This window comes from Diceros bicornis, chromosome X, assembly GCF_020826845.1.
Source record: "Diceros bicornis minor isolate mBicDic1 chromosome X, mDicBic1.mat.cur, whole genome shotgun sequence".
NCBI classification, from domain to species: Eukaryota; Metazoa; Chordata; class Mammalia; order Perissodactyla; family Rhinocerotidae; genus Diceros; species Diceros bicornis.
The window spans coordinates 138,073,185-138,097,670 of record NC_080781.1 but is presented as its reverse complement, the minus strand read 5'-3'; the positions used below and the strand labels follow the sequence as shown (position 1 = coordinate 138,097,670).

General features: G+C 52.4%; 1 protein-coding gene across 1 annotated transcript; it reads left to right on the top strand.

Annotated features, from left to right (window-relative positions):
* The first annotated feature begins 408 nt into the window (after positions 1-408).
* Positions 409-10,219, top strand: IRAK1 (interleukin 1 receptor associated kinase 1). The gene is made up of 14 exons (XM_058535001.1): positions 409-561; positions 644-811; positions 919-1,050; positions 1,169-1,272; positions 1,451-1,639; positions 1,872-1,936; positions 2,165-2,279; positions 3,053-3,171; positions 3,674-3,881; positions 4,674-4,739; positions 6,314-6,550; positions 7,485-7,920; positions 8,410-8,553; positions 9,117-10,219. The coding sequence occupies exons 1-14, from the start codon at positions 426-428 to the stop codon at positions 9,176-9,178; spliced, it is 2,181 nt and encodes a 726-aa protein (XP_058390984.1). The 5' UTR covers positions 409-425; the 3' UTR covers positions 9,179-10,219.
* Positions 10,220-24,486: the final 14,267 nt, after the last annotated feature.

Sequence of the window (24,486 nt, the reverse complement as noted above, 5' to 3'; positions counted from 1 at the left end):
AACTTCTTAAGGGGACCTCCCAGCGACTCTCACAAGGCCCGGCTCTAGCCCTTTCGGGAACGTCCCGTGCCTTGGCCGTGCCCTTTGTCCTCAGGGCTGGGAACGGCTTTCCTCCATGCCTCAGAGCCCCACTCGGACGGGCCCTCCTCCTGGAAGCCCGCCGCGCCCGCCTCGCCGGGCCCAGCGGCGCTGCCTTCTCGGGGAGGGACAGCGCGCGGCGCCCCCGTGTGGCCGAGGCTCGCGGCGGCCGCGGCCGCGGCGGACAAGATGGCGGCGGGCCCGGGCACCGCCCCTTCCGCCTCGCCGGGCGTCGCACGAGGCCGGCTTAAAGGGGAAGTGAGTCAGTGTCCGCGGACCGGGGCCGAGGCCCGCGCCCGCCGCCGCCCCGAGAGGCCCCAAGAGGCCCTGGCCCGGCGGCGGCGGCCATGGCCGGGGGGCCGGGCCCAGGGGACCCCGCGGTCCCCGGCGGCCAGCACTTCTTGTACGAGGTGCCGCCCTGGGTCATGTGCCGCTTCTACAAAGTGATGGACGCCCTGGAGCCCGCCGACTGGTGCCAGTTCGGTGGGTGGCGGCGGGCCGGCGAGGGCGGGACGGGGGGCGCTCGGGCCCCGGGCCCCCAGGCCTGACGCCCCCCACCCCGCAGCCGCCCTGATCGTGCGCGACCAGACCGAGCTGCGGCTGTGTGAGCGCTCCGAGCAGCGCACGGCCAGCGTCCTGTGGCCCTGGATCAACCGCAACGCCCGCGTGGCCGACCTCGTGCGCATCCTCACGCACCTGCAGTTGCTCCGGGCTCGGGACATCATCACGGCCTGTGAGCACGCAGCACCGGGACCCCCTGGCTGAGGGCCGCCCTGGGCCTCCCATGGGGCTCCTCCCCCCGCCTGGGCCTAACCGTCCTTTCCTTCCTTGGCGTCCCAGGGCACCCTCCCGCCCCCCACCTGCCCCCCAGCACCACCGCCCTGAAGCCCAGCAGCATCGCTGCACCCTCTGAGGCTGAGGCTCCCAGCCCCCGGAAGTTGCAGTCGTCAGCCTCCACCCTCCCCTCCCCAGGTAAGAGGGCCCGGGTGTTGGGCTTGATGGACCTGAGGAAATGGCCACCTTGACCATGGCCACGGCTGAACACTCTGCCACCGGTCTCTGCCTGCCACTCACTGGTGTCTTTATGAAGCTTTTCCAGGCTCCCAGACCCATTCTGGGTCTGAACTTGGCCCTGTCCCAAGCCCTGCTGCCCTCCGGCCACCACCACCATCTCCAGCCCCTTCCTCTACCAAGGTAGGTGGGTCCTGCCCCTGGGAAAGGTTCCAGAGAAGGAGCAAGAAACCTAGCCTTTGGTACATCTAGGATCCCCAACCAGCCCAGCTGAGGCAGCTGGCGAGGGGGTGGGGTTGCTTGTGGCAGGGACCCAGGGGAGGAGACAGGTCCTCACCTGATCTGGAGTCTCTTCCCACAGCCGAGCCCAGACAGCCAGGTGTTCCTCCTGCAGGGGGCCCACCCCTCTCCGTTCTGCTGGCCCCTCCATGAGATTTCCCAGGGCACTCACAACTTCTCAGAAGAGCTGAAGATCGGGGAGGGTGGCTTTGGGTGTGTGTACCGGGCTGTGATGAGGAACACGGTGTACGCTGTGAAGAGGCTGAAGGAGGTGGGTGGAGCATCTCAACAAAGGCCCTGGAGGGCCAGCAACAGACCCACACTTTTCTGGTCCTCCCCCACTGCTTCCCCATGCAGCTCCTTCAGCCCTTTGATTCCCCGGGTCAGGGTCCCCAGTCCCTTGGTTGTTCTGGGCCCAGGACAGATGGCCGTGGGTGTGGCCATCAATCCTTGGCTGTGAGAGTCTCATGCCGCTCCCCTACGGTTTTCCCTGGGGGCTGCAGGAGGCAGACCTGGAGTGGACCACCGTGAAGCAGAGCTTCCTGACCGAAGTAGAGCAGCTGTCACGGTGAGCCTGGGGCATCCTTCCTGGCTGGGGGCAGAGGGAGAGCCACACCAGGGCCCCACTGGCATCCAGGACCACACACCACAGGACCTGGCTCCCTCAGGCCCCCAAAGCCTGCCACACCCAGCCTAGCTGAGGAACCACCAGGGACTACCCACCCCCACAATGGCCAAATGGAAGGTGTGGTGGAGGCTGGGCGCCAGAGGGCTCAGGCCCCACTTTTTCAAGCAGGTTTCGTCACCCAAACATCGTTGACTTTGCTGGCTACTGTGCTCAGAGTGGCTTCTACTGCCTTGTCTATGGCTTCCTGCCCAACGGCTCCCTGGAAGACCGCCTCCACTTCCAGGTAGCCTTACCTGGCGTGGCACGCTTCCCTGGACCCACAGCACTCTTGGCACCTAGGCGAAGCAGGGCACGGGGACTGGGCTTTCAGCCTGTGTGAGTAGGTCCCACCAACAGGCAGGGCCTGGGCTCAGGGTTTGGCCCAAGTGGGTCACTGTTTTCCCTGGAACTCTTTCCCATGGCCTCTCCCTTGCTGTTCCTGCGTGCCCAAGAGGCAGGGCCATGGTGCCTCTAAAAAGGGGGTTATTGACTCAGAGTAGCCTGACTCCAACAACTTCTCCCCTTTGCAAGCAGAGTAGCTGGAGGCTCTTGTCATCATCGCCTTGGAGAAAAGGGGCCAGTGGGCAGCAGCAACTGGGCCCTGTCTATTGAAGCGTGCACAAGACACGGGGCAAGAGCGTCCTTGCCCTCGTGTTTAAGCGCTCAGGATAAGCACACTGTGTTGGGGGAGGTGGGGAGAAAGCCTCCCATGACATCCTGATCGCCCCGGGACCAATGAATGGACTCCAGGAATTCAGGACTGCCAAATTCTGTGATGGCTCCTGAAAGTACATTCCCTCGGCATGCTTTACAAAGCATCAGAATGGCTCAGTCTCGACCCTCTTATGAAGTAGCTCATGGAGATTTTATTCCTCATTTTCCAGAAGGGGAAACTGAGGCCAAGAGAGTGAAGTGGCTTGTCCAGACCCCGTGGTGACAGGTAGAGGGAGGGTTGGGGGTCAAGGAACGGTGGCCCCCCAGCCTCCCCTGTGCCCCTTGCTCCCTCTGCCACTCCAGACCCAGGCCTGCCCCCCTCTCTCCTGGCCTCAGCGACTGGACATCCTTCTGGGCACGGCTCGGGCAATTCAGTTTTTACATCAGGACAGCCCCAGCCTCATCCATGGAGACGTCAAGAGGTGAGGAGGGGCCATAGCCAGGCCCCTGGGGCCCCTGAGAACTGCAGGAGCAGAGTCTACGGCAAGGGGATGATGTTCCCAAACCTTCTGCCGGCAGGGAGCAGAGGCGCCTGTTTGCCAAGGCCTGGTGTCTGGTCCCAAGGAGCCCCGTCCTGAGTGACCCCCATGAGAATAGGCCTACCCTCTCCTGCTCGAGGCTGAGGTGGGGGACATCAGAGTTGGGGGCCCCAGGTCACTGAGTACCTGGCATGGGACAGGTGTAGAAGCAGAGGCCAAAGATGGGCCCCATCAATGAGCAGGGGCCGAACTGTGTGAGAGTGCCCTGGCTACTGCTGGCTCAGAGCCCCCCAGGGAGCTGGAAGCTTGGACAGCGCCAGCCGCCTTCTCTGGGGAAGGTGCAGGTTCGTGGCCCCAGTCCGATTTCATCAGGGCCAGTCAGGTGTTGGGGACAGAGCTAGCCAAGGCCAGGGCCAGGCTGACACCACTCCCTTCCGTCCCCAAGTTCTAATGTCCTTCTGGATGAGAGACTGATGCCCAAACTGGGAGACTTTGGCCTGGCCCGTCTCAGCCGTTTTGCAGTGGCCAACCCCGGCCAGAGCAGCACCGTGGCCCGGACGCGGACTGTGCGTGGCACCCTGGCCTACCTGCCCGAGGAGTATGTCAAGACCGGGAGGCTGGCCGTGGACACTGATACCTTCAGCTTTGGCGTGGTGAGCCGCCGGACCCTCTGCTGGCTTGGGAGAAGCTGCAGCCAGGCAAAGGCAGGAGGGCCTGGAGAATTCCGTGTTTGGGCCAGAGGCCAACCCAGCAGGAAGCTAATGGAGCTGCAGCTCCAGAGCCCCTCCCTCCCTCCCTCCCTGGCGCAGGACCCTTTCTTGGCCCTGCACGTTTCACATTTGTCATTACATGTTCTTTCTTTCTTTCTTTCTTTTTCTTTCTTTCTTTATTTTGTGAGGAAGATCAGCCCTGAGCTAACATCCATGCTAATCCTCCTCTTTTTGCTGAGGAAGACCGGCTCTGAGCTAACATCTATTGCCAATCCTCCTCCTTTTTTTCCCCAAAGCCCCAGTAGATAGTTGTATGTCACAGTTGCACATCTTTCTAGTTGCTGCATGTGGGACACGGCCTCAGCATGGCCGGAGGAGCGGTGCGTCGGTGCGCGCCCAGGATCCGAACCCGGGCCGCCAGTAGCAGAGTGCGCGCACTTAACCACTAAGCCGCGGGGCCGGCCCTGTCATTACGTGTTCTTGTTCTTCAAGTGGGCCCTCCAAAGCACCGAAGCTTCAGTCCCACATGTGGCTCTGTGCTTGCTGGGCGGCAGTCCTCATTTACCTATCCAAGGGCTGTGCCCGTCAGCCGTAATCTATGCCTTAGTAGCCTCTTTGGGCTGGGCTGCCCCGTCTGCCCCATAAGCCCCTCTGCACGCTGCCTGCCCCACCAAGGCCTGGGGCAGCACTAGGCCAGAAGCCACTGCTACGCTCTGCATCCTGCTCTCTCTCCAGGTAGTGCTGGAGACCCTGGTTGGCCAGAGAGCTGTGAGGATGCATGGTGCCAGGACCAAGTATCTGGTGAGCCTCCTGAGGCAGGGCAGGGAGGGAGAGAGGAAGGGAGAAAGAGAGGGAGGCAGGGAGGCGCTACTTCTGACAACCAACAGGTGCAGTCCTGGAGGTTGGAATGATCTGGAACACAGCACCCCATAGAAGCCAGCCTGTGCTCCTGCTGACTCATCTTTGAAAGTAGGCAGGCCCCAAACAGCTTCCTTTACCTTGCCGAGGAGAAACCTGTCTTTCTTCTGCAGATGCCATGGGCCTTTCCAGACCTCACCTGGGCTGGGGGCAGGGGCGGGAGTGTCCCAGCAGGGCAGTCCCAGTGTGCTGGGAGCAGAAGCTGCAGTGGAAAACAGAACATAGAGTCCTGGGAGAAGCTGTGGCAGAGAATCAGGCAGGCTTTGGGAAGCCTTCCCTGGGCCCCACCAGGCAAGCTACAGACGAACGCTCCATGTTGTGGGGGCAGGTCTGAGCGGCTCCCACCCCTTACTCCTTGGTTCCTGTCTGCCTCACCGTGGGCTGAGCCGGGGCCAGGAGACCTGGTGTCTAGTCCCAGCTCGAAGGTGGTATTGGAGCAAATTCCTGCTCCTCGCTGGGCCTGTTTCCCCATATGCAAACAGACTTCAGACACTTGCAGCGCTCAGCCACTTCCTGGGGCCCGAAACGTCCTCTGTCAGTGTTTGCTCTTCACGGTTTACAAACGGGTATACCTCCCGCTGCTTCTGCTCTTGGCTTGGGGCTGTTTCCGTCCATTACCGGGCTTCAGCTGATCTGGGCCAGAACCCGGGAGCCCTCCTTCCTTCACCTTCCCCATCCGTCAGCACGTCCTGTTGGCGCCATCTCTAGAGCTGACACCAGCTCGGGCTGCTCTCCATGTGGTCATTGCTGTCCCAGAGCAGCACACCAGACTCCTCAGGAGTCTTTCTTTGGTCTTCTTTGTACCCTTTCTATTTGGTTTTTGTGCCACGGCCGAAGAGATCATGGAAGCCCCTTTGCCTTCCCACTCTGCTTGGGGTGAAGGCCCGATCCGTTAACATGGCCTGACCCCACAACTGCCCAGGTCCCGCCACCACTAGCCTTCACCCTGCCCTCCAGACTGGCTGGCTCTCTGCTGCCTGCCCCAGGGCCTTTGTAGGAGCCTTTCCCTCTACCTGAAAGGTCACCCCCAACCCAGGTGCTTCCTCCTGGTCCTTCCCATCTCAGAACTCAAGATGGTCTCCAGTCCCATTTCTCCCCAGGGTGCTTCTTCGTGGGGTACTCCTCTTCTTGGCTCTGCCCTCTCCGGCTAGGTCATGCCTTCAGATCCCAGCTCAAGTGCCACTTGCTCAGGCCCTGGTCAAAACCCCGTGGGCCTCTCCGGCGCAGTTCTCCATTGGTTTATAGGCTCATTGGCGTTTCTCCCCACCAGGAAGTCAGCTCTGTGAAGGCGGGCCCAGGGTGTTCTGTTTGTCGTTGTATCCTTACGGCCTGGGGCTGTGCTGGGTACACATTCGGTGCTTAATACATCCGAAGAAAGACCACAGGAGTCAGTGCCAAGGGCCTGGGGAGTGTGGCTTCAGCTCCCCATGGCCATGCTCACAGTATCTGTCCCACAGAAAGACCTGGTTGAAGAAGAGGCCGAGGAGGCTGGAGTGGCCGTGAAAAGCACCCAGACCACGCTCCAAGGAGGTCTGGCCACAGACACCTGGGCTGCTCCAGTCGCCACCCAGATCTACAAGAAGCACCTGGATCCCAGGCCTGGGCCATGCCCACCCAAGCTGGGTCTGGCCCTGGGCCAGCTGGCTTGCTGCTGCCTGCACCGCCGGGCCAAGAGGAGACCCCCCATGACCCAGGTAGCCCTGTTGTGGGGAAACAGTTGAGACACTGGCTACCTATGGGGGACAGTGGCCTGCTGGGGACTCTGCATTCCTGGCACTGCCCTGTAGTGAGCCACAGTGCCTGCCAGACTTCTTTCTAGAGACAGAGTCTCCAAACATACCTCACTTGCCCTTCGGTTTTGTTTGGGGTGGCCAGAGCTCCACTGAACCCCACCTGATATGTAGAGAAAGGCAAAAGGCTTTTACTGCGCCCCCTTCTGGGTGCACTGCACCACTGCACCTGCCTTTTTCTGTGGCTTCCCTGACTCCCACCTCTTCCCCTCTGACAGTTGAGAATGGAGAAGCCTCATTTGAGGGCAGCAGGGCAGTGAGATTTGCTTTCTAGAAGACAGAAAGAAGCCACTCTCAGTTCTTAGCTTTGGTGGCCGTGACTCAGCACTCCCTGTGACAGGGACAAAGGGGCAAGGGCTAGAGCTTTCTTTTTTCTTGGGAGGAAGATCAGCCCTGTGCTAACATCTGCCAATCCTCCTCTTTTTGCTGAAGAAGACTGGCCCTGGACTAACATCCATGCCCATCTTCCTCCATTTTATATGGGATGCCGCCACAGCATGGCTTGACAAGTGGTGCGTCGGTGCGCACCTGGGATCCGAACCAGCGAACCCCGGGCCTCCGCAGCGGAGCACGTGCACTTAACCGCTTGCGACACCGGGCCGGCCCCAGGGCTAGAGCTTTCCCAGCTGCAGAGTGTTCCAGCTTAGTGGTCCCCGCAGCTCCCAGAGCAGCTGCACAGGGCCTAGGGTGGCAGTCCGAGCCCTGAGGCAGATCACGGATGACCTGGAGCAGCCCTGTGAGGGCTGTAACTGGTCTTTGTGGCTAAGCCCCGCCCACTTGGGAGCTGGGGAGAGCCCCACCTGGGCCACTTGCCCTGACAGCCCCTCTCTACTCGCAGGTGTACGAGAGGCTGGAGAAGCTGCAGGTGGCAGTGACAGGGCTGTCCCTGGAGCCAGAGGCTGCCAGCCACAGCCCCTCTTCCCCACAGGAGAACTCCTACGTGTCCACCAGCAGCAGTGCCCCAAGTGGTGCCAGCCTGAGGCAGCCCCTGGCAGTGCCCTCAGGAGCCCTGGCCCAGGCTACAGAGTGGCTCCAGAAAGGCCCCAACCAGCCCGTGGAGAGTGACGAGAGTGTGTCTGGCCTGTCTGCTGCCCTGCATTCCTGGCACCTGACCCCGAGTTGCCCACCAGGCCCAGCCCTGCCAGGCAGCCCTGGGCAAGGGGCTGCTGCGTGCGCCCCAGCACCCCTCGGGCAGGCTGGCTATACTCAAGGGGGCGCTGCCCGAGAGTCAAGCTGGGGGAGCGGCCTGGGTCCCCGGCCTACAGCTGTGGAAGGTAGCTGGGCACAGGTGCCCAGAACAGGGACCAGGGGCCTCCTTTGGCAACAGTCCCCATACTCCCCGCCCCCGGCCTTCTGGGAGGAGAGAACTGGGGCCTGCTGTTAAGCTCACTCTATCCTTAGCAAGCTCCGGGCCATGTCTTGGGGCAGGCAACCTGCCCAGCCTTGGAAAGGGGGACAGTCCAGTGCTGTCTCATCTCCCCAGGCTGTGCCCTCTAGGTGGGTGGGAAAAGGCCAGGAGCTCACTTCCTGAAAGCTGGGAACAAGGAAGGCTCTGTCTAGGACCAGGCTCCTGGCATAGCTGGGAGCCAGGGCCACGGTGCAGCCCCTTCCGAGCCCTGTCCTCAGAGAGGGCACTAAGGACTTCTGTCTCGAAGGGGCGGGGAGCTAGGCTGGGGGCCAGGACTTGTAAGGCTGGAGATGTCAGCGAGGAGTTCCCAGGGACAGTGGCCCCTGCAACTAAGAGGGCGCTCTCTCTACCCCAGGATCACTCCTGGGCAGCTCGGTGTCATCACCGCCACCGCAGATTGTCATCAACCCAGCCCGACAGAAGATGGTGCAGAAGCTGGCATTGTACGAGGACGGGGTCCTGGACAGCCTGCAGCTGCTTTCGTCAAGCTCCCTCCCAGGTACCCCCGGGACAGGCCCCCACTGGGGCTAGAGACTGCAGGTGACGGGGCTTGGATCCCAGAGGGGCCCTGGCTGCCCAGTGTGCACTCCGCAGCTGGATGGCCGGCGACCGGGGGCGCCCAGGCACGGCTCCTCATGCCAGCTCCAAACAGCAGAGTGTTTGTTCTGATCGTGCATGGACGAGGCCCCTGCTCTCCAAGGGTGTGGCACAGCGCAAAGGCAGGCCACCCCCTCTAACGATGGCTATAGAGGCCCAGCCTGCCCCCGACTCCTCCCTTGGAAAGTTGTATATTCTGGGCCAGGCCCTGTCCTGGCTCCCTCACCTTCTGACAACAGCACCTTCCCTTAGCCTGGGGGAGCCAGCACCGCCCCCCATGCTTCTAACACTGACAAAGCCCCAGCAGGCATTTTCCATTCCAGATGAAGAAGTGCTGCTTAAGAATAGAAACCCCTAGTTCCAGCAAGTGCCCTGGGAGCTGAGGAGGAAGCCTGGCCCAGCCCTTGATCTGGGAGCCCTTAGCCTCCCCCGTTTGCTAACCGGCATTTCCTGTTCCTTCTGCAGGCTCGGGCCTAGAACACCAAAACAGGCAGAGGCCCGAAGAGAGTGATGAATTTCAGAGCTGATCCGTTCACTTGAGCAGATCCCCCAAACCCGGAAGTCAAAGTTCTCATGGCTAGAAGTTCTCATGGCGCGTGAACCCTCGGCAGCCAGTGGGCACTGGGGGTGGGGGCCCCATCCTCGCAGGGAGAGCAGGTGGTGGCCCCTGCTGTTCTCGGGGTGTGGGCACAGACGGGGCTCACAGCCACCAGGGCTGGCTGCTAGAATCCGTCAGTACGGCCGGACGTCTCAAAGGCCTGCCTTCAGTCCAGCATTTGGGGGAGAGGAAAGCTGATGTTATGGAGGGCTGTGGGGGCGGGGAGAGCATGTCTAAAGGCTGCTGGCTGCACAGGCCGGGGAGGAGAGGTGAGTGGGGCCGCTGGTACACTGGGACAGAGCAGGGAGCCTGCTCCCCTGAGAGTTGGGCAGGGCGTCTACAGCCCAAGCCTACAACAGCAGCCCTTAGCCCTTCGCTGAAGCCCTGGGGGAAAGTGGCCACTCTAGAACAGAGCAGATGAGGCCTGGGGCCCTCCCAGCTGCTTGTAATTTGGAAAAGTGAGGTGTGGCCGTCCTATGGTTCAGTCCACCAGCTAGAAGTGAGAGTTCTGAGATACGCTAGAGAGCCCAGCAGCGCCCCTCATCAAGCCAGGGGACCTGGGATCTAGCCTAACGTGACCACCTGCTAGCCAGGCCACCACTAGGTGCTACAGCTGGGCAGCAAGCCAGGTCAGGCTCCAGAGGCCACAGGCTCAGGCACTGGTTGTGACCAAGGGGCTACTACCCAAGGTTCGGCTAGGCCCAAGCCCTGTGTTACCCAGACAGTGAGACGCCCCAAGACGGCAGGAAGTTGGGTACAAGGTAGAGAGGGAAGAAAAAGAAAAAGGGACTCACAATTTTAGAAGCAAGTCAGGTTTCGTGTAACTGAGTGTCTTCGAAGGTAGCCCAGGGCTATAACACTGGCCTGCAATGATTTCGTGTCCACAGTCATGACTCACACTACATGCCCCATGAAGCTAGGCATTGGTGAAGTCCCAGTTGTCCTGGAGTAATAAAAGCTTACGTTTCGATGTCTGGCTGGACAAGTGGAGTTTTTTTTGCACGGAAAGCCTTGAGCTTTTCCAGAGCTTTTCATCTCAGGGTTCTTGACTGTCCAACCCCAAACAGCAGAGCCCCCTCCCCCCTATCCTCTGGAGGCTCTTGTTTCCACTCCCAGTGAGCCACCATACTGCTGTCAGAGCGACAGCACTGCTACCCAACAGTACTTTCACAGGCTGTTAAATTTTCCCTATGTGTTTTATGGGTTTTGATGCTATTGTAAATGGTATCTTGATTTCATTTTCTAATTGATCATTGATAGTGTATAGAAATACAACTGAGCTTTGTGTATTGGCTTTGCATTCTCTGACCTTGCTTAAATTCACTTATTAGCCCTAGTAGTTTTTTGGTAAAATACCTTGGGATAGTCTCCATGCACAATCATTTCATCTGCAAATAAAGACAGTTTTACGGCTTCCTTTCTAATCTGTATACCTTTCAGTTCTTTTTCTTGCCTTCTTGCACTTGCTAGGGCCTCTGTAGAGTCGAATGTTGAATAGAAGTGAAACTGGACATCCTTGCTTTGTTCTCAATCTTAGGTGCAAAGTGTTGTCTTTTACCACTAAGTGTGATGCTAGCTATAGGATTGTCATAGATGTATTTTGTCAATGTAGTGAACCACATCAATTGATTTTCAAATATTAAACCAACTTGGCATTCCTTAGGTAAAAACAGCGCTTGGTCATAATGTGTTATCCTTTTCTATATTGCTGAATTCCATTTGCTAATATCTCTTGAGAATTTTTGCATCTATGTTCATGAGGGATATTGATCTGCAGTTTTCTGGTAATATCTTTATCTGGTTTTGGTATCAGGGCCTCATAAAATAAGTTGGAAAGTATTCCCTTCTCTTATGTTTTTACAGGTCCCGTGTGTGCTTGGTGTTACTTCTTTAAATGTTTAATGGATTTACCAGTGAAGCCATCTGCACCTGGAGTTTTCTTTGTAGGCAGGTTTTTAATTACAAATTCAATTTCTTTAATTAGATATCAGGCCATTCAGATTTTCTGTTTCTTCATGTGTCAGTTTTAGTAATTTGTGTCTTTCAAGGAATTTGCCCATTTTGTCTAAGTTGGCATAAAGTTAATAATACCCCCTTACCATCCTTTTACATCTGTAGGATCTGTAGTGATGTCCCCTCTTTCATTCCTGATATTAGTCATTTGTGTCCTTCCTTTTTTATCTTGATCAGCCTAGAGACTTATCAATTTTACTGACCATTTCAAAGAGCCAAGTTTTGGTTTCATTGATTTTCTCCATTGTTTGCCCATTTTCTAGTTTATTGATTTCCACTCTTTATCATTTCCTTTCTTTTTTTTTTCCTTTTTTAAGGAAGATTGGCCCTGTGCTAACATCTGTCACCAATCTTCCTCTTTTTTTTTTCTTCCCAAAGCCCCAGTGCCTAGTTGTATATCATAGTTGTAGAGTTGTAGCTCTTCTATGTGGGACGCCACCTCAGCATGACCCAATAAGCAGTGAGCGGGTCCACACCCAGGATCTGAACCGGTGAATCCCGGGCCACTGAAGCAGAACACGTGAACTTAACCACTATGTCACCAGGCCAGTCCCCTATCATTTCCTTTCTTTTACTTACTTTGGAGTATTAAAACTTATTTTGGGTTAATTTGTTCATCTTTTTCCAGATTCTTCAAGTGTGACCTTAAATCGTTATTTTAAACCTTGCTTTTTCTAAGATAAGCATTTAAAGCTATCAATTTCCTTTGAGAACAGCTTTAGCTACATTCTACTCATTTGGATATGTTCTGTTTTCATTTTCATTCAATTCATAATGTTTCTAATTTCCCTTGTGATTATTTCTTTAACCAGTGACTTACTTAGAAGTGTTCACATCTTCAGTATCCTTGCTACTTTTCTGTCTACCACTTCTCTCTGGCAGACTGAGAGAAAAGTATTGCAGTCTCCAACTGTAATTGTAGATTTGTCTTTCGGTTCTGTCAGATTTTGCTGCATCCATTTTGAAGCTCTCCTTGGGTGCATACACATTTAGGATTGTTATGTGTTCTTGATAAATTGAACCTTTTGTTATCATGAAATGCCCCTCTTTATCTCTAGTAATATTCCTTCTTTTGATGTCCGCTTTGTCTGGTATGAAGATAGCCACTCCAACTTCCTTATACTTAGTTTGTTTCATGGTAGAACTTTTTCTGTTCTTTTCTTTTAGCTTATCGGTGTGTTTATATTTAAAGTGGACTTATAGACAGCATATGGTTTGGTCTTACTTTTTTAACCAGTCTGATCATCTCTGCTTTTTAATTGGTCTGTTTAATCCATTTACATTTAATGGTTGGGCTATTTGTTTTCTGTTGTCCCATCTGTTCTTTGTTCCTTTTTTCCTCTGTTCCTGACTTCTTTGGGATTAATCAAATGTTTCTGGTATTCTATTTTTTCTCCACTATTGGCTTGTTAGCTCTAATAACTGTGACCACTGGTTCTGTTCAGGAGCCCCCTTCTTGCACCATGATCTGGAAAGTGCCTCATAGGCACAAAGGCAGAAATCCAGGCTGCTTGTAGGGGTCACCACATTTGTTTTCCTTCTGATCACAGTCCTGCACTGCCTCTTGTCCAATATCAAAATAATTGTTTCAAATATTTTGCCTAGTTTTCTAGTTCTTTACATCCAGAGGGCTATCCTGGTATTAGTTATTCCATCATCGCCAGAATCACAAGTTTCCCTTCTTTTCTGAGGAATTCTTCACTCCTAAGGGCACCTATCTTTCTCCTGCATGATCAGTTTCTTCCTTGCTCCTGGATCTATATTCATCAAATATGTCCTAGTAGCTTCCATCCTTAAAGAACTCCTTGGACCAACACCTCTCTCCAATCACAACCCCGATGCTCTATTCCTCTTTAGAGCTAAACTTCTCAAAGTAATTGTCTATTTTCTCACTTCTTCCCATTGCCTCTTCAACTCCTTCTAAGCTGGCTCCTACCCCACCACTCTACCAAGTGGTGTCAAGGACACCAATGATCATGTTGCTGAATCCAGTGGCCACTTTCTGACTTCATCTTATGGGTTCTTGGTGCCCACACCCCCTCCCACTGTCCTCTCCTGGCGACCTCTGCTACACTGTCCTCTCTGTCTCCTCTACCCAGTCTCTACAAGGAGCAAGACCCTCACGGTGGACCCCGGGCCCTCTTCGCTACCTCCACTCAACTCCTGTGGTGACCTCACTCATTCTCATGGCTCTAACCATGATCTGTTGATCAAATGACATCGCCAAAAATGAACTCTCCTCTGAGCTTTTCACCCACACTTCCAACTGCCTACCGGACATATCTCTTTGATGTCTCACGGACACTGTCAGCTTATGTGACAAAATGGACCTTTGGAGTCCCAGTCGCCACAAGCTTCCCATCTCAGTGTGTGGCACTACCACCATACCACAGCTGCCCAAGGCAGACCCTCAGAAGTTAGGCTTTCTTTTTTTTGTGTGTGTGTGTGTGACGCAGATTAGCCCTGAGCTAACATCCATTGCCAATCCTCCTCTTTTTGCTGAGGAAGACTGGCCCTGGGCTAACATCTGTGCCCATCTTCCTCTACTTTATATGGGACGCCGCTACAGCATGGCTTGACAAGCGATGCATAGGTCCACGCCCGGGATCTGAACCTGTGAACCCTGGGCCACCGAAGCAGAGCACACGAACTTAACCGCTACACCACTGGGCCGGCTTGGAAGTTAGGCTTTCTTAATGGACTTTGTTGGGGGGGTATAACTCAAAGGCAGAAAAGTACACAAACTGTACGTGTACAGCTCAATGACCATATGGGTGTATACAGCCATGTGATAGCCACCTCTTAGACCGAGACATAAGTCTGCTCCAGTTATCTGTTGCTCGGTGCCAAACCACCCCGAAATTTCGGGGCTGACATGGTGACCACATTTCTTTCGCCCGTGAACCTGCAATCTGGGCAGGGCTCAGACAGGACAGGAGCTCACTGCTCCACTTGGAGGCGGCTGGGCTGGCCAAAAGGCTGGGAGCTGGAACCATCTGGAGGCTCCCGCACATGTCTGGCAGTTGATACTGGCTGTCAACTGAGGACTCTGCCAGGGCTAGGACACCTAAACATACCTCTTCCTTGTGGTCCTGTGGCTTCTTCCCAGCATGGGGGCTGGCTTCTAAGGGTGAGTGTCTAGACAGCAAGCCTGGTGGAGCTGTGTCGCCTTTGATGGCCTGGCTTCTGTTGCACCCTCCTCAAGTCACTAAGGCCAGGCCGTACTCAAGGGGAAAGGAGTTACAGTCCAGCTTTGGATGGGAGGAGTGCCAAAGAATTCGTGGACGTCTTTAAAACCAGCACAAGGGCATTTCTGTCATCCTGGAAAGGTCCCTCACACAAGAGAACCACTATCCTGGCTTCCACCACATAGATTCGTTTTGTGTGTTCTTTTTTTTTTTTTTTTTTTGTGAGGAAGATCAGCCCTGAGCTAACATCCGTGCTAATCCTCCTCATTTTGCTGAGGAAGACCGGCTCTGAGCTAACATCTACTGCCAATCCTCCTCCTTTTTTTCCTTCCCCAAAGCCCCACTAGATAGTTGTATGTCATAGTTGGACATCCTTCTAGTTGCTGTATGTGGGACGTGGCCTCAGCATGGCCGGAGAAGCGGTGCGTCGGTGCACGCCTGGGATCCGAACCCCGGGCCACCAGTAGCGGAGTGCGTGAACTTAACCGCTAAGCCACCGGGCCAGCCCTGCGTGTTCTTGAACTTCACGTAAATGGCATCGTTTCGAAGGACGGCCATGTCGTTGCAAGTAGCAGTATCTTGTTGGGTTCCCCCCCATGTAGTGCTCTCTCATGAACATGCAGTGTTTTGTCCCTTCTACCCTGAGGGCCGGCTGGGCTGTCGTCAGTTTGGGGCTGGTATGAAGAAAGCTGCTGTGAACATTTTAGTGCCGATCTTGGCGCTGTATGCCGTCATTTCCCTCAGGTGTTGTCTCAGGGTTTGGTCTGAGAAGCAGAACCTCTACTGGTGAGAGAATAATCCATACAGATGGGATTAGACCTGGCTGGTCCAAGTGAGGCTGTTGCTTCTGCAGCTGGTGTTGGGCCTCAGGTTAGCAGCGCTGACCTCTGGAAAGGAGAAACAGCCGTTTGCGGGGGAGCAAAACCAAGTAGAGCCCACAACTGTCTCACTGTATCCAAATGCTGATGATGCAGGTGGCCTGTGGGACAAGCAGGCACCTTTCACCATGAAATTGCACACAAATCTGGCATGGAATTTGGAGTGACTGGAATTTTGCTGCTGCTGGCTGCTGCCCTGGCCAGAAAGGCACCTGGCCCTACGCCAGCCTTCATAGCATAAAAATGCCTATAACTTCCCTCCCACGTGCCAAATCCCAAGCATCACACCAGGAAGGGGATTCTGGGAAATGTGGTTTCAGCGTAGCTAGATTGACACAGTACAAAAGCAGCACAGGCATAAATAGGACTGCATACGGTCAGCTTTAGTAGATCGTGCCAGACGTTTTCCAGAGGGGCTGTACCAAATTACCTCCCCCCGGCAGAGTCTGAGAGTTCCAGTTGCTCCACATCCTCACTAACCCTTGGTATGGTCAGCAGGTTTTAATTATAGTCATTCTAACAGGTGTGAGATGGTAGCTCCTTGTGGTTTTATGCTTTTTTTTTTTTTGAGGAAGATTGGCCCTGAGCTAACATCTGTTGCCAGTCTTCCTCCTTTTTTCCTTTTTTCTCCACAAAGCCCCAGTAGACAGCCATATGTCATAGTTGTACACCCTTCTAGTTGCTCCATGTGGGACGTCACCTCAGCATGGCTTGATGAGTGGTGTGTAGGTCCATGCCCAGGATCCAAACTGGTGAACCCTGGGCTGCTGAAGCGGAGCACACAAACTTAAGCACTACGCCACCAGGCTGGCCCCCTCCTTGTGATTTTAATCTGCATTTCCCTGATGACTAATGATGTTCAGCATCAGTTCACTTGCTTATTGGCCATCCGTACATCCTCTCCCATGAAAGGCGTATTCAAGTCTTTTGCACATTGCATAATTAGGTTGTCATTCTTGCTAATATAGAGTAATTCTGTGTCTACTCATGAGCCGTGCCCTGGGTGACATGTGTACCAGAAACACCTTCCGCCCCTCTAGAGTTTACCTTTTCACTTTCTTAATGATGTCTCTTGAGTAACAGTTCTTCATTTTAATGAAGTCCAATTTGTCAATCTTTTCTGTTCTGGTTAATGCTTTCTACACTCTGTTTAAGAGATTTTTGCCTATCCCAAGGTCATGAAGATATTCTCTTTTGACTTCTAGACACTTCATTACTTTACCTTTCATATTTAGGTCTATGCTACATCTCAAATTGATTTTTGTTTCTGGTGGTAGATAGGTAGCAATATGTCCTGTTTTCCCGCATGGACACCCAATTTATCCCATACCAGTTAGGGGCTGGCCTGGTGGCGTAGTGGTTAAGTTCGCGCACTCCTCTTTAGCAGCCCAGGGTTCACAGATTCGGATCCCAGGGGTGGACCTACACACCACTCATCAAGCCACGCTGTGGCTTGTGCCACGTACAAAATAGAGGAAGACTGGCACAGATGTTAGCTCAGGGCCAATCTTCCTCAAGCAAAAAGAGGAAGATTGGCAACAGATGTTAGCTCAGGGCTGATCTTCCTCACCAAAAAAAAAAAGAAAGATATCCCATACCAGTTAGCCAAAAGATTATCTTGCCCCACAGAATCAAAGCAGGGACTTTGTCATAAATCTGCTGGCTGTCTTCACACAGGCCTGTTTCTAGCCTCTGTTCTGTCACATCCATCTCTCTCCATCAGCACGGAGCCCTCCAGTTTGTTGTTCTTCAAGATTGTCGTATTCTAGGCCCTTTGTCTTTCCATATCAATTATAGAGAAACTGGAAGTCTCGTCCACTGCTGGTGAGAATGTCACATGGTTCAGCCACTTTGGAAAATGGTTTGACAGTGTGTTAAAGTGTTATCATCCACTTATACTATGATACAACTACTCCACTCCTAGGATTTACCCAAGAGAAATGAATTCACATGTCCCTACAAAGACTTGTAGACGAATGTTCATGGCAGCTCGATTCACAAGAGCCAGCCGGGGGAAACAACCCAAATGACCATCCAGGTGACTGGAGAAACAAATTGTGTGTTCATACAATGAAAGACTACTTAGTAATAAAAAGGAATGCACTATTGGACTCAGAATAACCACATGGAGTGAAAGGAGCCGGACAAGAAAAGCAGACACACTGCATGACTGCATTTATATACAATTCTAGGAACTGCAAACTTATCTCTCGTGACAGAAAGCCAATCAGTGGCTGCCCAGAGGTGGGTGGGGAGGAATGGGCTGGAGGGAGGGGTCACCAGGGGTACGAGGACACTTTTGGGGGGGGCAGATATGTTCATTCTCTCGATTGTGGTGATGGCTTCACAGATAAAACTGTCAAATTGTAGGCTTTAAATATGTGCAGTTTATTTTATGTCATTTCTACCTCAATAAGGCTGTTTTTTAAAAATACAATGTGTCTCTTTTAAGCAGTTTATTGTTGGGGGGTTTCCCTTTAACCCACCCTGGCAATCACTGTTTATCCACAGACGTTTTAATGTATTTGTTGATATGGTCGTGTGTGTGTGTGTGTTTATGGTGATAAAATATACGTGACATGATATGTGTCATTTGAACCGTTTGTATCCCATTCAGTGGCACTGGCTGCGGTCACAGTGTGGTGTACCCACCACCGCTAGCCATACCTCTGTGCCTCCTGAGCAGGAGCCTGATGTGCTTGCGTTACTATTTGTTTTCTGTTGTCCTATCTGCTCTTCAGGCCTTCCTTTCTCCTATCTCACCTTCTTTCGGTGTCACTTGTGTCATTGCTCTAGGGTGACCCTAGGCCTGGGTCTGCGTCCCTGCATTTCCCCCTCCCTCTTGCCTTGGGCACTGTTATTGGCCTGTATCTTATCCACATATCCTTCCTTCCTGGTGCTCTCCATGGAGCACTGCAGAACCGTTCTTACATCTTCCCTCCCTCCCCACCTCTCTTTCTTGCTCAGATTACTTCATTTCTTGGCAGAAAACGGGGTCAAGAAAATCATGAGAGGATAAGATTGCTATAGGAGACATTAAGGACTATGAACATCCTTAGCTATTTCGGATCTTGGCTACTCATACAAACATTACCCAAAGCCCTGTGTGGGGCCCACAACAGACGTATCAGGATATTTTGAGTAATGTTTCACAGAACAAATATGCGATGGATTGTCCTCTACAATACGGGGGAAATCTGCGTCTGCTTCATGTGTTTATTAAGAGGGCCGGGGCCAACATGCTGCAGTTTGTAACAGCTTTAGTAAGAAAAAATTCATAGGGGCCAGCCCAGTGGCGCAAGCGGTGAAGTGCGCGCGCTCCACTGCAGCGGCCCGGGGTTCGCCAGTTCGGATCCCAGGCGTGCACTGACGCACCGCTTGTGAAGCCATGCTGTGGAGGCGTCCCATATAAAGTAGAGGAAGACGGGCATGGAAGTAAGCCCAGGGCCAGTCTTCCTCAGCAAAAAGAGGAGGATAGGCATGGATGTTAGCTCAGGGCTGATCTTCCTCACAAAAAAAAAAGAGGGGCCTGCCTGGTGGCGCAAGCGGTTAAAAGCACATGCTCCGCTGCGGCGGCCCGGGGTGCGCTGGTTCAGATCCCGGGCGCGCACCGCCACACCGCTTGTCAAGCCATGCTGTGGCGGCATCCCACATAAAGCGGAGGAAGATGGGCATGGATGTTAGCCCAGGGCCAGTCTTCCCCAGCAAAAAGAGGAGGATTGGCAGATGTTAGCTCAGGGCGAATCTTCCTCAAAAAAAAAAAAAAAGAAAAAAAGAAAAAATTCACATACTATAAGGCTCACCTGTTTAAGGTGTGCAATTCAATGGTTTTTCATATACTCATGGAGTAAGCTATTTTATGCCAGTTTCAGCACTGCAGAAAGACACACTGTGCCCATTAGCAGCCACTCCCCATCCTTCCCTGTCCCCCTTCCAGCCTGAGGCAATTACTAATTTACTGCCTGTCTCTATGGTTTTACCTATTCTGGACATCTCACGTAAATGGGATCATACAAATGTGGTCTTCTGTGTCTGACTTTGCTCCCATAGTATAATGATTCCAAGGCCCACTCATGCTGCAGCATGGGTCAGGACTCCATTCCTTCCATCGTGGGCAGAGACCACACACACAAACCTTCACCAGCTGATGGACACTTGGCTCGTTTCCACTTTGGGGCTGTTATGAGTGATGCTGCTAGGAACATTAGTGTATAAGTTTTTGTGTGGCCATGTTTTAATTTCTCTAGGAGTAGAATTGCTACGTCATATGGTAACTTATGTGTAACATTTTGAGGATCTGTCAAACTGTTTCCACCGTGGCTGCACTGGTTTACATCCCCACCAGCAGTGTATGAGGGGTCCCATTTGTCCATGTCCCCCCCAACACTTGTTATTGTCCGGCCTTTTGCTGACAGCCTTTCTAGTAGGTGCAAAGGGCTATCTCATTGTAGTTTTGATTTCTATGTCCCCAGTGACTGATGATGTGGAGCATCTTTTCATGTGTAGGATCATTTTCCTTCAGCTTGAAGAACGACCTGCCATATTTCTTGTAATCCACGTAGGCTGGCATTGAGTTGCCCCAATCTTTGCCTGAAATGGATTTATTTTGCCCTCATTTTTAAAGGACATTTTGCTGGGTATAGAACTCCGGGTTGCCAGTTTTTCTCTTTCAGCGCTTTTAGTGATATTGAAGCTGGGTACCTGAGGTTACTGTCGAAATAAAACCAATTTGCTGTTTTCCAGTTTAACTTGAGGGGTCACTCAGGGGTGTCGAGGACTCATGAGCTTGTTTTCCAGAGGATTTGTGAGCTTGTTTTGCAGGAGAAAGAAAATGCCTTTGGGGAGGTTGCAATCACCAGATGGCTATCCAGCCCTCCGCAGCTGTTGAAGCCCAGAAGTCAGATTGCCCAAGGGCTTATCGGGAGTGACCCTTTTGTTTCCCTGAAGCCCCTCCTGCTGAGCCCCTGAGCTCTATAAACCCCCTGCTTTCTGTTCTTGGGGAGGTGGATTTGACCGAACCCAGGCTCCCACCTACTCGTTTTGGCCAATTCGAATAAATCTGTCTCCGTCTCCAAGCACCGATGTCTCAGTGTTTGGCTTGCTGGGCATCGGGCACACAAACTAGAGATTAAGAGGTTCCGTATCAATATCACCCATACCTTTCATTATTTCTGTTGAGAAGTCAGCCATTGGTCTCATTCTGGCACCTTTGCAGGCACCGTTTTGTTTCCCTCTGGCTGCTTTGAAGAGTTCTCCTCTGCCCTGATTTCTAGCAGTGTGACTCTGATGATGTACCTGGCTCAGATTCTCTCTGTATCTACATTGCTTAATGTTTGTAACCTCCTTGAATCTGGGGTTTGATGTCTTTTTGTCAGTTTTGGAAAATTCTCAGCCAGTATCTCTTCAAATATTGCTTCCATCCTTTGTCCCCTGTTGTTTGGGGACAAGCCAGGGTGACTGCCGTGCTCACCTCTTGCATGCACCCTTATCTCAAGTCATACCTTCACTGCTTGTTCCCCAGTGCCTTCCAAACGTTCTTTAAAAATACACCCTTTGTCCAACTTCTATAGCTGTTTTCAGTGAGAGTTAATCTGATATACTCTATCATGGCCAGAATCAGAAGGAGTCTCCAGAAGTTGTTCTTGACTTCTCTCATTCCCTCAGGCACACCTCCAACACCAAATAACCAACACATCTTATCTTCTTCCAAATTGTATATTTCTCCCATTTGCGTCATACCATCTCCATGGGCCCTGCCCTGGCCCAGGCCACCGTCCTCTCTGTCAAGGATGGCTGCAGCAGCCTGCCTCCTCTCCTGCCACTCAGGTCTCTTGCTTCTGTCAACATGAACACAAAACTCAGATGTGAGACCCTGTGGTTGGTTTACCCTCATTCAAGACAGATCTGTGCCCAGGCCAGCCTGAATGCAGTCAAATGAAACCTGCATCCCTCAGCTTTAATCTCAGTTGAATTTATGAACCACACTCAGTCCCACCACTAGTGGTGGGGGGCGTTTTTTATTTGGTTTGTTTTTTCTAAAAAGAAAAAAGCTTCCAAGAGCCGTGCTTGTGGTCTACAGGCCACCAGTTGCTGTAGCAACATTGAGCGAGCACTTGTGAAAGGAAGCTTGCTTTACATTGTCAGCAGGAAGGTCTAGAATGAAGCGCCGTAATTGGAGGCAGCACATTCAGTAGAGCCAAAGGACAGGCGGCAGAGGAAAGGGGACCCGTGGTCTCCTAGGGACAGGAGAGCAGAGAAACTAGAAGAGAGGGTTGACTTCTCCACCCTCCTCATTTCTCATCATCTCACCAGATTGCAAATGTGACATCAGAAATACTCCCTTGCTATGGTTTTTCTAGAAGAGAATGAAAGTCAGCAGGCAAAAACAGTGAATGGAGACGTGCCTCTTGGGTTGGGTTTTCTGCTGAGTCACTGCCTTAATGGCTACCCAAGATAACCGACTCCCCCTCTCTTAGCCGGTTTCTACGGCAACCAGTGAGCAGGCTGGGAGTGAAGCCAACCTGGGATCAGAGGGAGTCCCATTCCCGGCCACCCTGTGGCCATCTTGTTTTTTCTAGCCAGAACATTTTTAGAGTCCATTTTTTTAAAAAACAAACTTTTTCTTTCAAAAACACCTGCTCATTACAAAGAAAGCCAAGCAGTACAGACATATAGTGTACAGAGTAAGAAAAACCCCTTCTCACTTTCCCAGCCTGCAATCTCCTCCCTGAGGGCAGCCCCGAAAACCTCCACACCCGCCTCCCGCAACTGAGACTGCACTTCGATCCTGCACCGCAGACACCGTGCGACCAGAAAATAATTTCACATCCTCTGTTGTTTCCAGTTTTTCTGTTTGTGTTTTTGCCATCAGAGCCAACCCTGCATTCTTGCACGTGTATTTTTGCACACTTAGGCAAGGGGATCTTTAGGCGAGACTCCTGGGAGGTGGATTACCAGGTCATTTTGATTGATGTAGCCAAAGTGGCCCCCAAAACACTGAGTATTGGCAAAAGTTTCACCTTTGCAAATCTAATCGGTGAAAAAGCATATTTTGCTTTTTATTTGCATTTCTTTCAGTCTGAGCGAGGTTGGACATTCCTTTATTGTCTTCATTGGCCTTTTGAGTTTCTTTTCACCTGAGCTATCTAGTCATATCCGTGGTCAGACTTCCACTGGGTTGTGGGTCGTTTTCTCATCAGTAGCGAGAGTTCTGTCCATATTCAGGATGGTAACTTGTGATCTATCCATATGTATTGCAGATAATCTATCCTGGTTTCTGATGTGTCTTTGGCTGTTCGTGGTACTTTCCGTGCAAAAATTTCCTCATCTTTTCCTTTACAGCTTCTGGCTGGGAATCTCAGGCTTTGAAAGGCTTTCCCTACTTCAAGATCATTTTAAAAATCAACTCATGTTTTCTTCTGATATGAGTTTATCTTTTAATGTTGAAATATTTTATGCAAAAGACCAACATTGATCTGATAGATCTACACAGAGAACTGTGCCCAACAAACAGAGAATACACGCTCTTTTCAAACATACATGAAACATTCAGAAAAATATCGTGCTGTGGGCCACAGAGAAAATGTCAACCAATTCCAGAAAGGGGAAATCAGATAGACCACTGACTGCAATGCAAAGAAATTAGGATGACCAGGAAGAGATAACGCCTCCTCTCTGTAAAATCTCCAACCAGAAATTTAAAATCACCCTTCTAAATAAAGTTTGGGTTAAGGAGGAAATTAAAATTAAAAATACTAAATACTAAATATAACTTTATGCCAATACATTTTATTTTTTTTTTATAATTTTATTTATTTATTTTTTTCCTCCAAAGCCCCGTAGATAATTGTATGTCATAGCTGCACGTCCTTCTAGTTGCTGTATGTGGGACGTGGCCTCAGCATGGCTGGAGAAGCGGTGCGTCGGTGTGCGCCCGGGATCCAAACCCGGGCCGCCAGCAGCGGAGCGCCCGCACTTAACCGCCAAGCCATGGGGCCGGCCCCCAATATGTTTTAAATTCTAGATTAAATGAAGCTAGTTTCCTTTGCTCTCTTCCCAGTTTGACGACGGGACAGGAAGGGATACCTAGTCCCAGAATTGTTTCTCCCAGGGCCAGGAAGGCCTGTTTGCGCCCAGTCTGCTTTAACACGGGGCTAGGGAAGGATGTTGGTTTCAGATTTCATACCTAAGACCCCTAGGCCACTGTCGGCTCCCACTCCCCACAAGACCACCAAGATGACTTGTTGGACAAGCAAATCCAAGCTCATTGCTGCCTAGTAGTAAGGCAGACTACGACCTTGACAAAGCCTTAGGAGCTTCTTGGAAGGGTGAGGGAAGGGGTGCGATGTTTTTAATTAGGTTTTCCAGTCTGGTTTCAGGCAGGTCTTTCCGTGAGGACGCCTGACTGGGACTGAGCAAACCTTGTTTACGATTGGTGGATCCTGCAAGGAGAGGGCTTGGAAGGTAACCTTGAAGAATAAATGGTCCCCTGAAAAGCCCAGCTGGTTGATCTCTTGTTCTCATTTGGGGGCTGTTACCCTGATGAGGGCTAGTTGAATAATCTAATATTTGGATAAATGGATTTTCAGGAAGTTCCTGAAATAAACAATAAAGGTATTTGCAACTTCCTGGACAAGGATTTCCTGGCAGAGTAAAGGCACGTTAATACAGGGAGACAAGAGGTTGGGTGATTATCTACGGTTTCAGTTCTCGCCTGAGTAGCTCACATTCTGAGGTCAAAAGCTGCCGCCTCTGGGGGAAGCCATCTCTCCCTGGGGCTTGCTGAGAGGCGCCACTGAGCAGAACTGGCCCCACCGACAGCACCAGCTGCCCCGCTAGTGCCCGGGCGACGAGGGTCACCAGCTGATGTAACGTTTGAGGGGAGCACGTGGAGGGCTTGCCCTCCGCAAAGACAAGGGAGGAGTGCCCCAAGAGAATCACAGCTGGAGACTAGGAGTGCTTGAATTGTCCCAGTCTCATCTGGAGTGGCCAAGCTCCTGGCTCTGGGGGGCTGGAGCAAGTGTCAGCCGAGGCGGGCCCAGGCGGAGGCAACCTGCTCGGCCACCGCTTGGCATAGCAAGGGGAGGATGGGTTTCAGGTGGGCTGTCTCGCTGACTCCTACCCACGAGGATCTCCTGCCGAGGGGCCCCCAGCAGCAA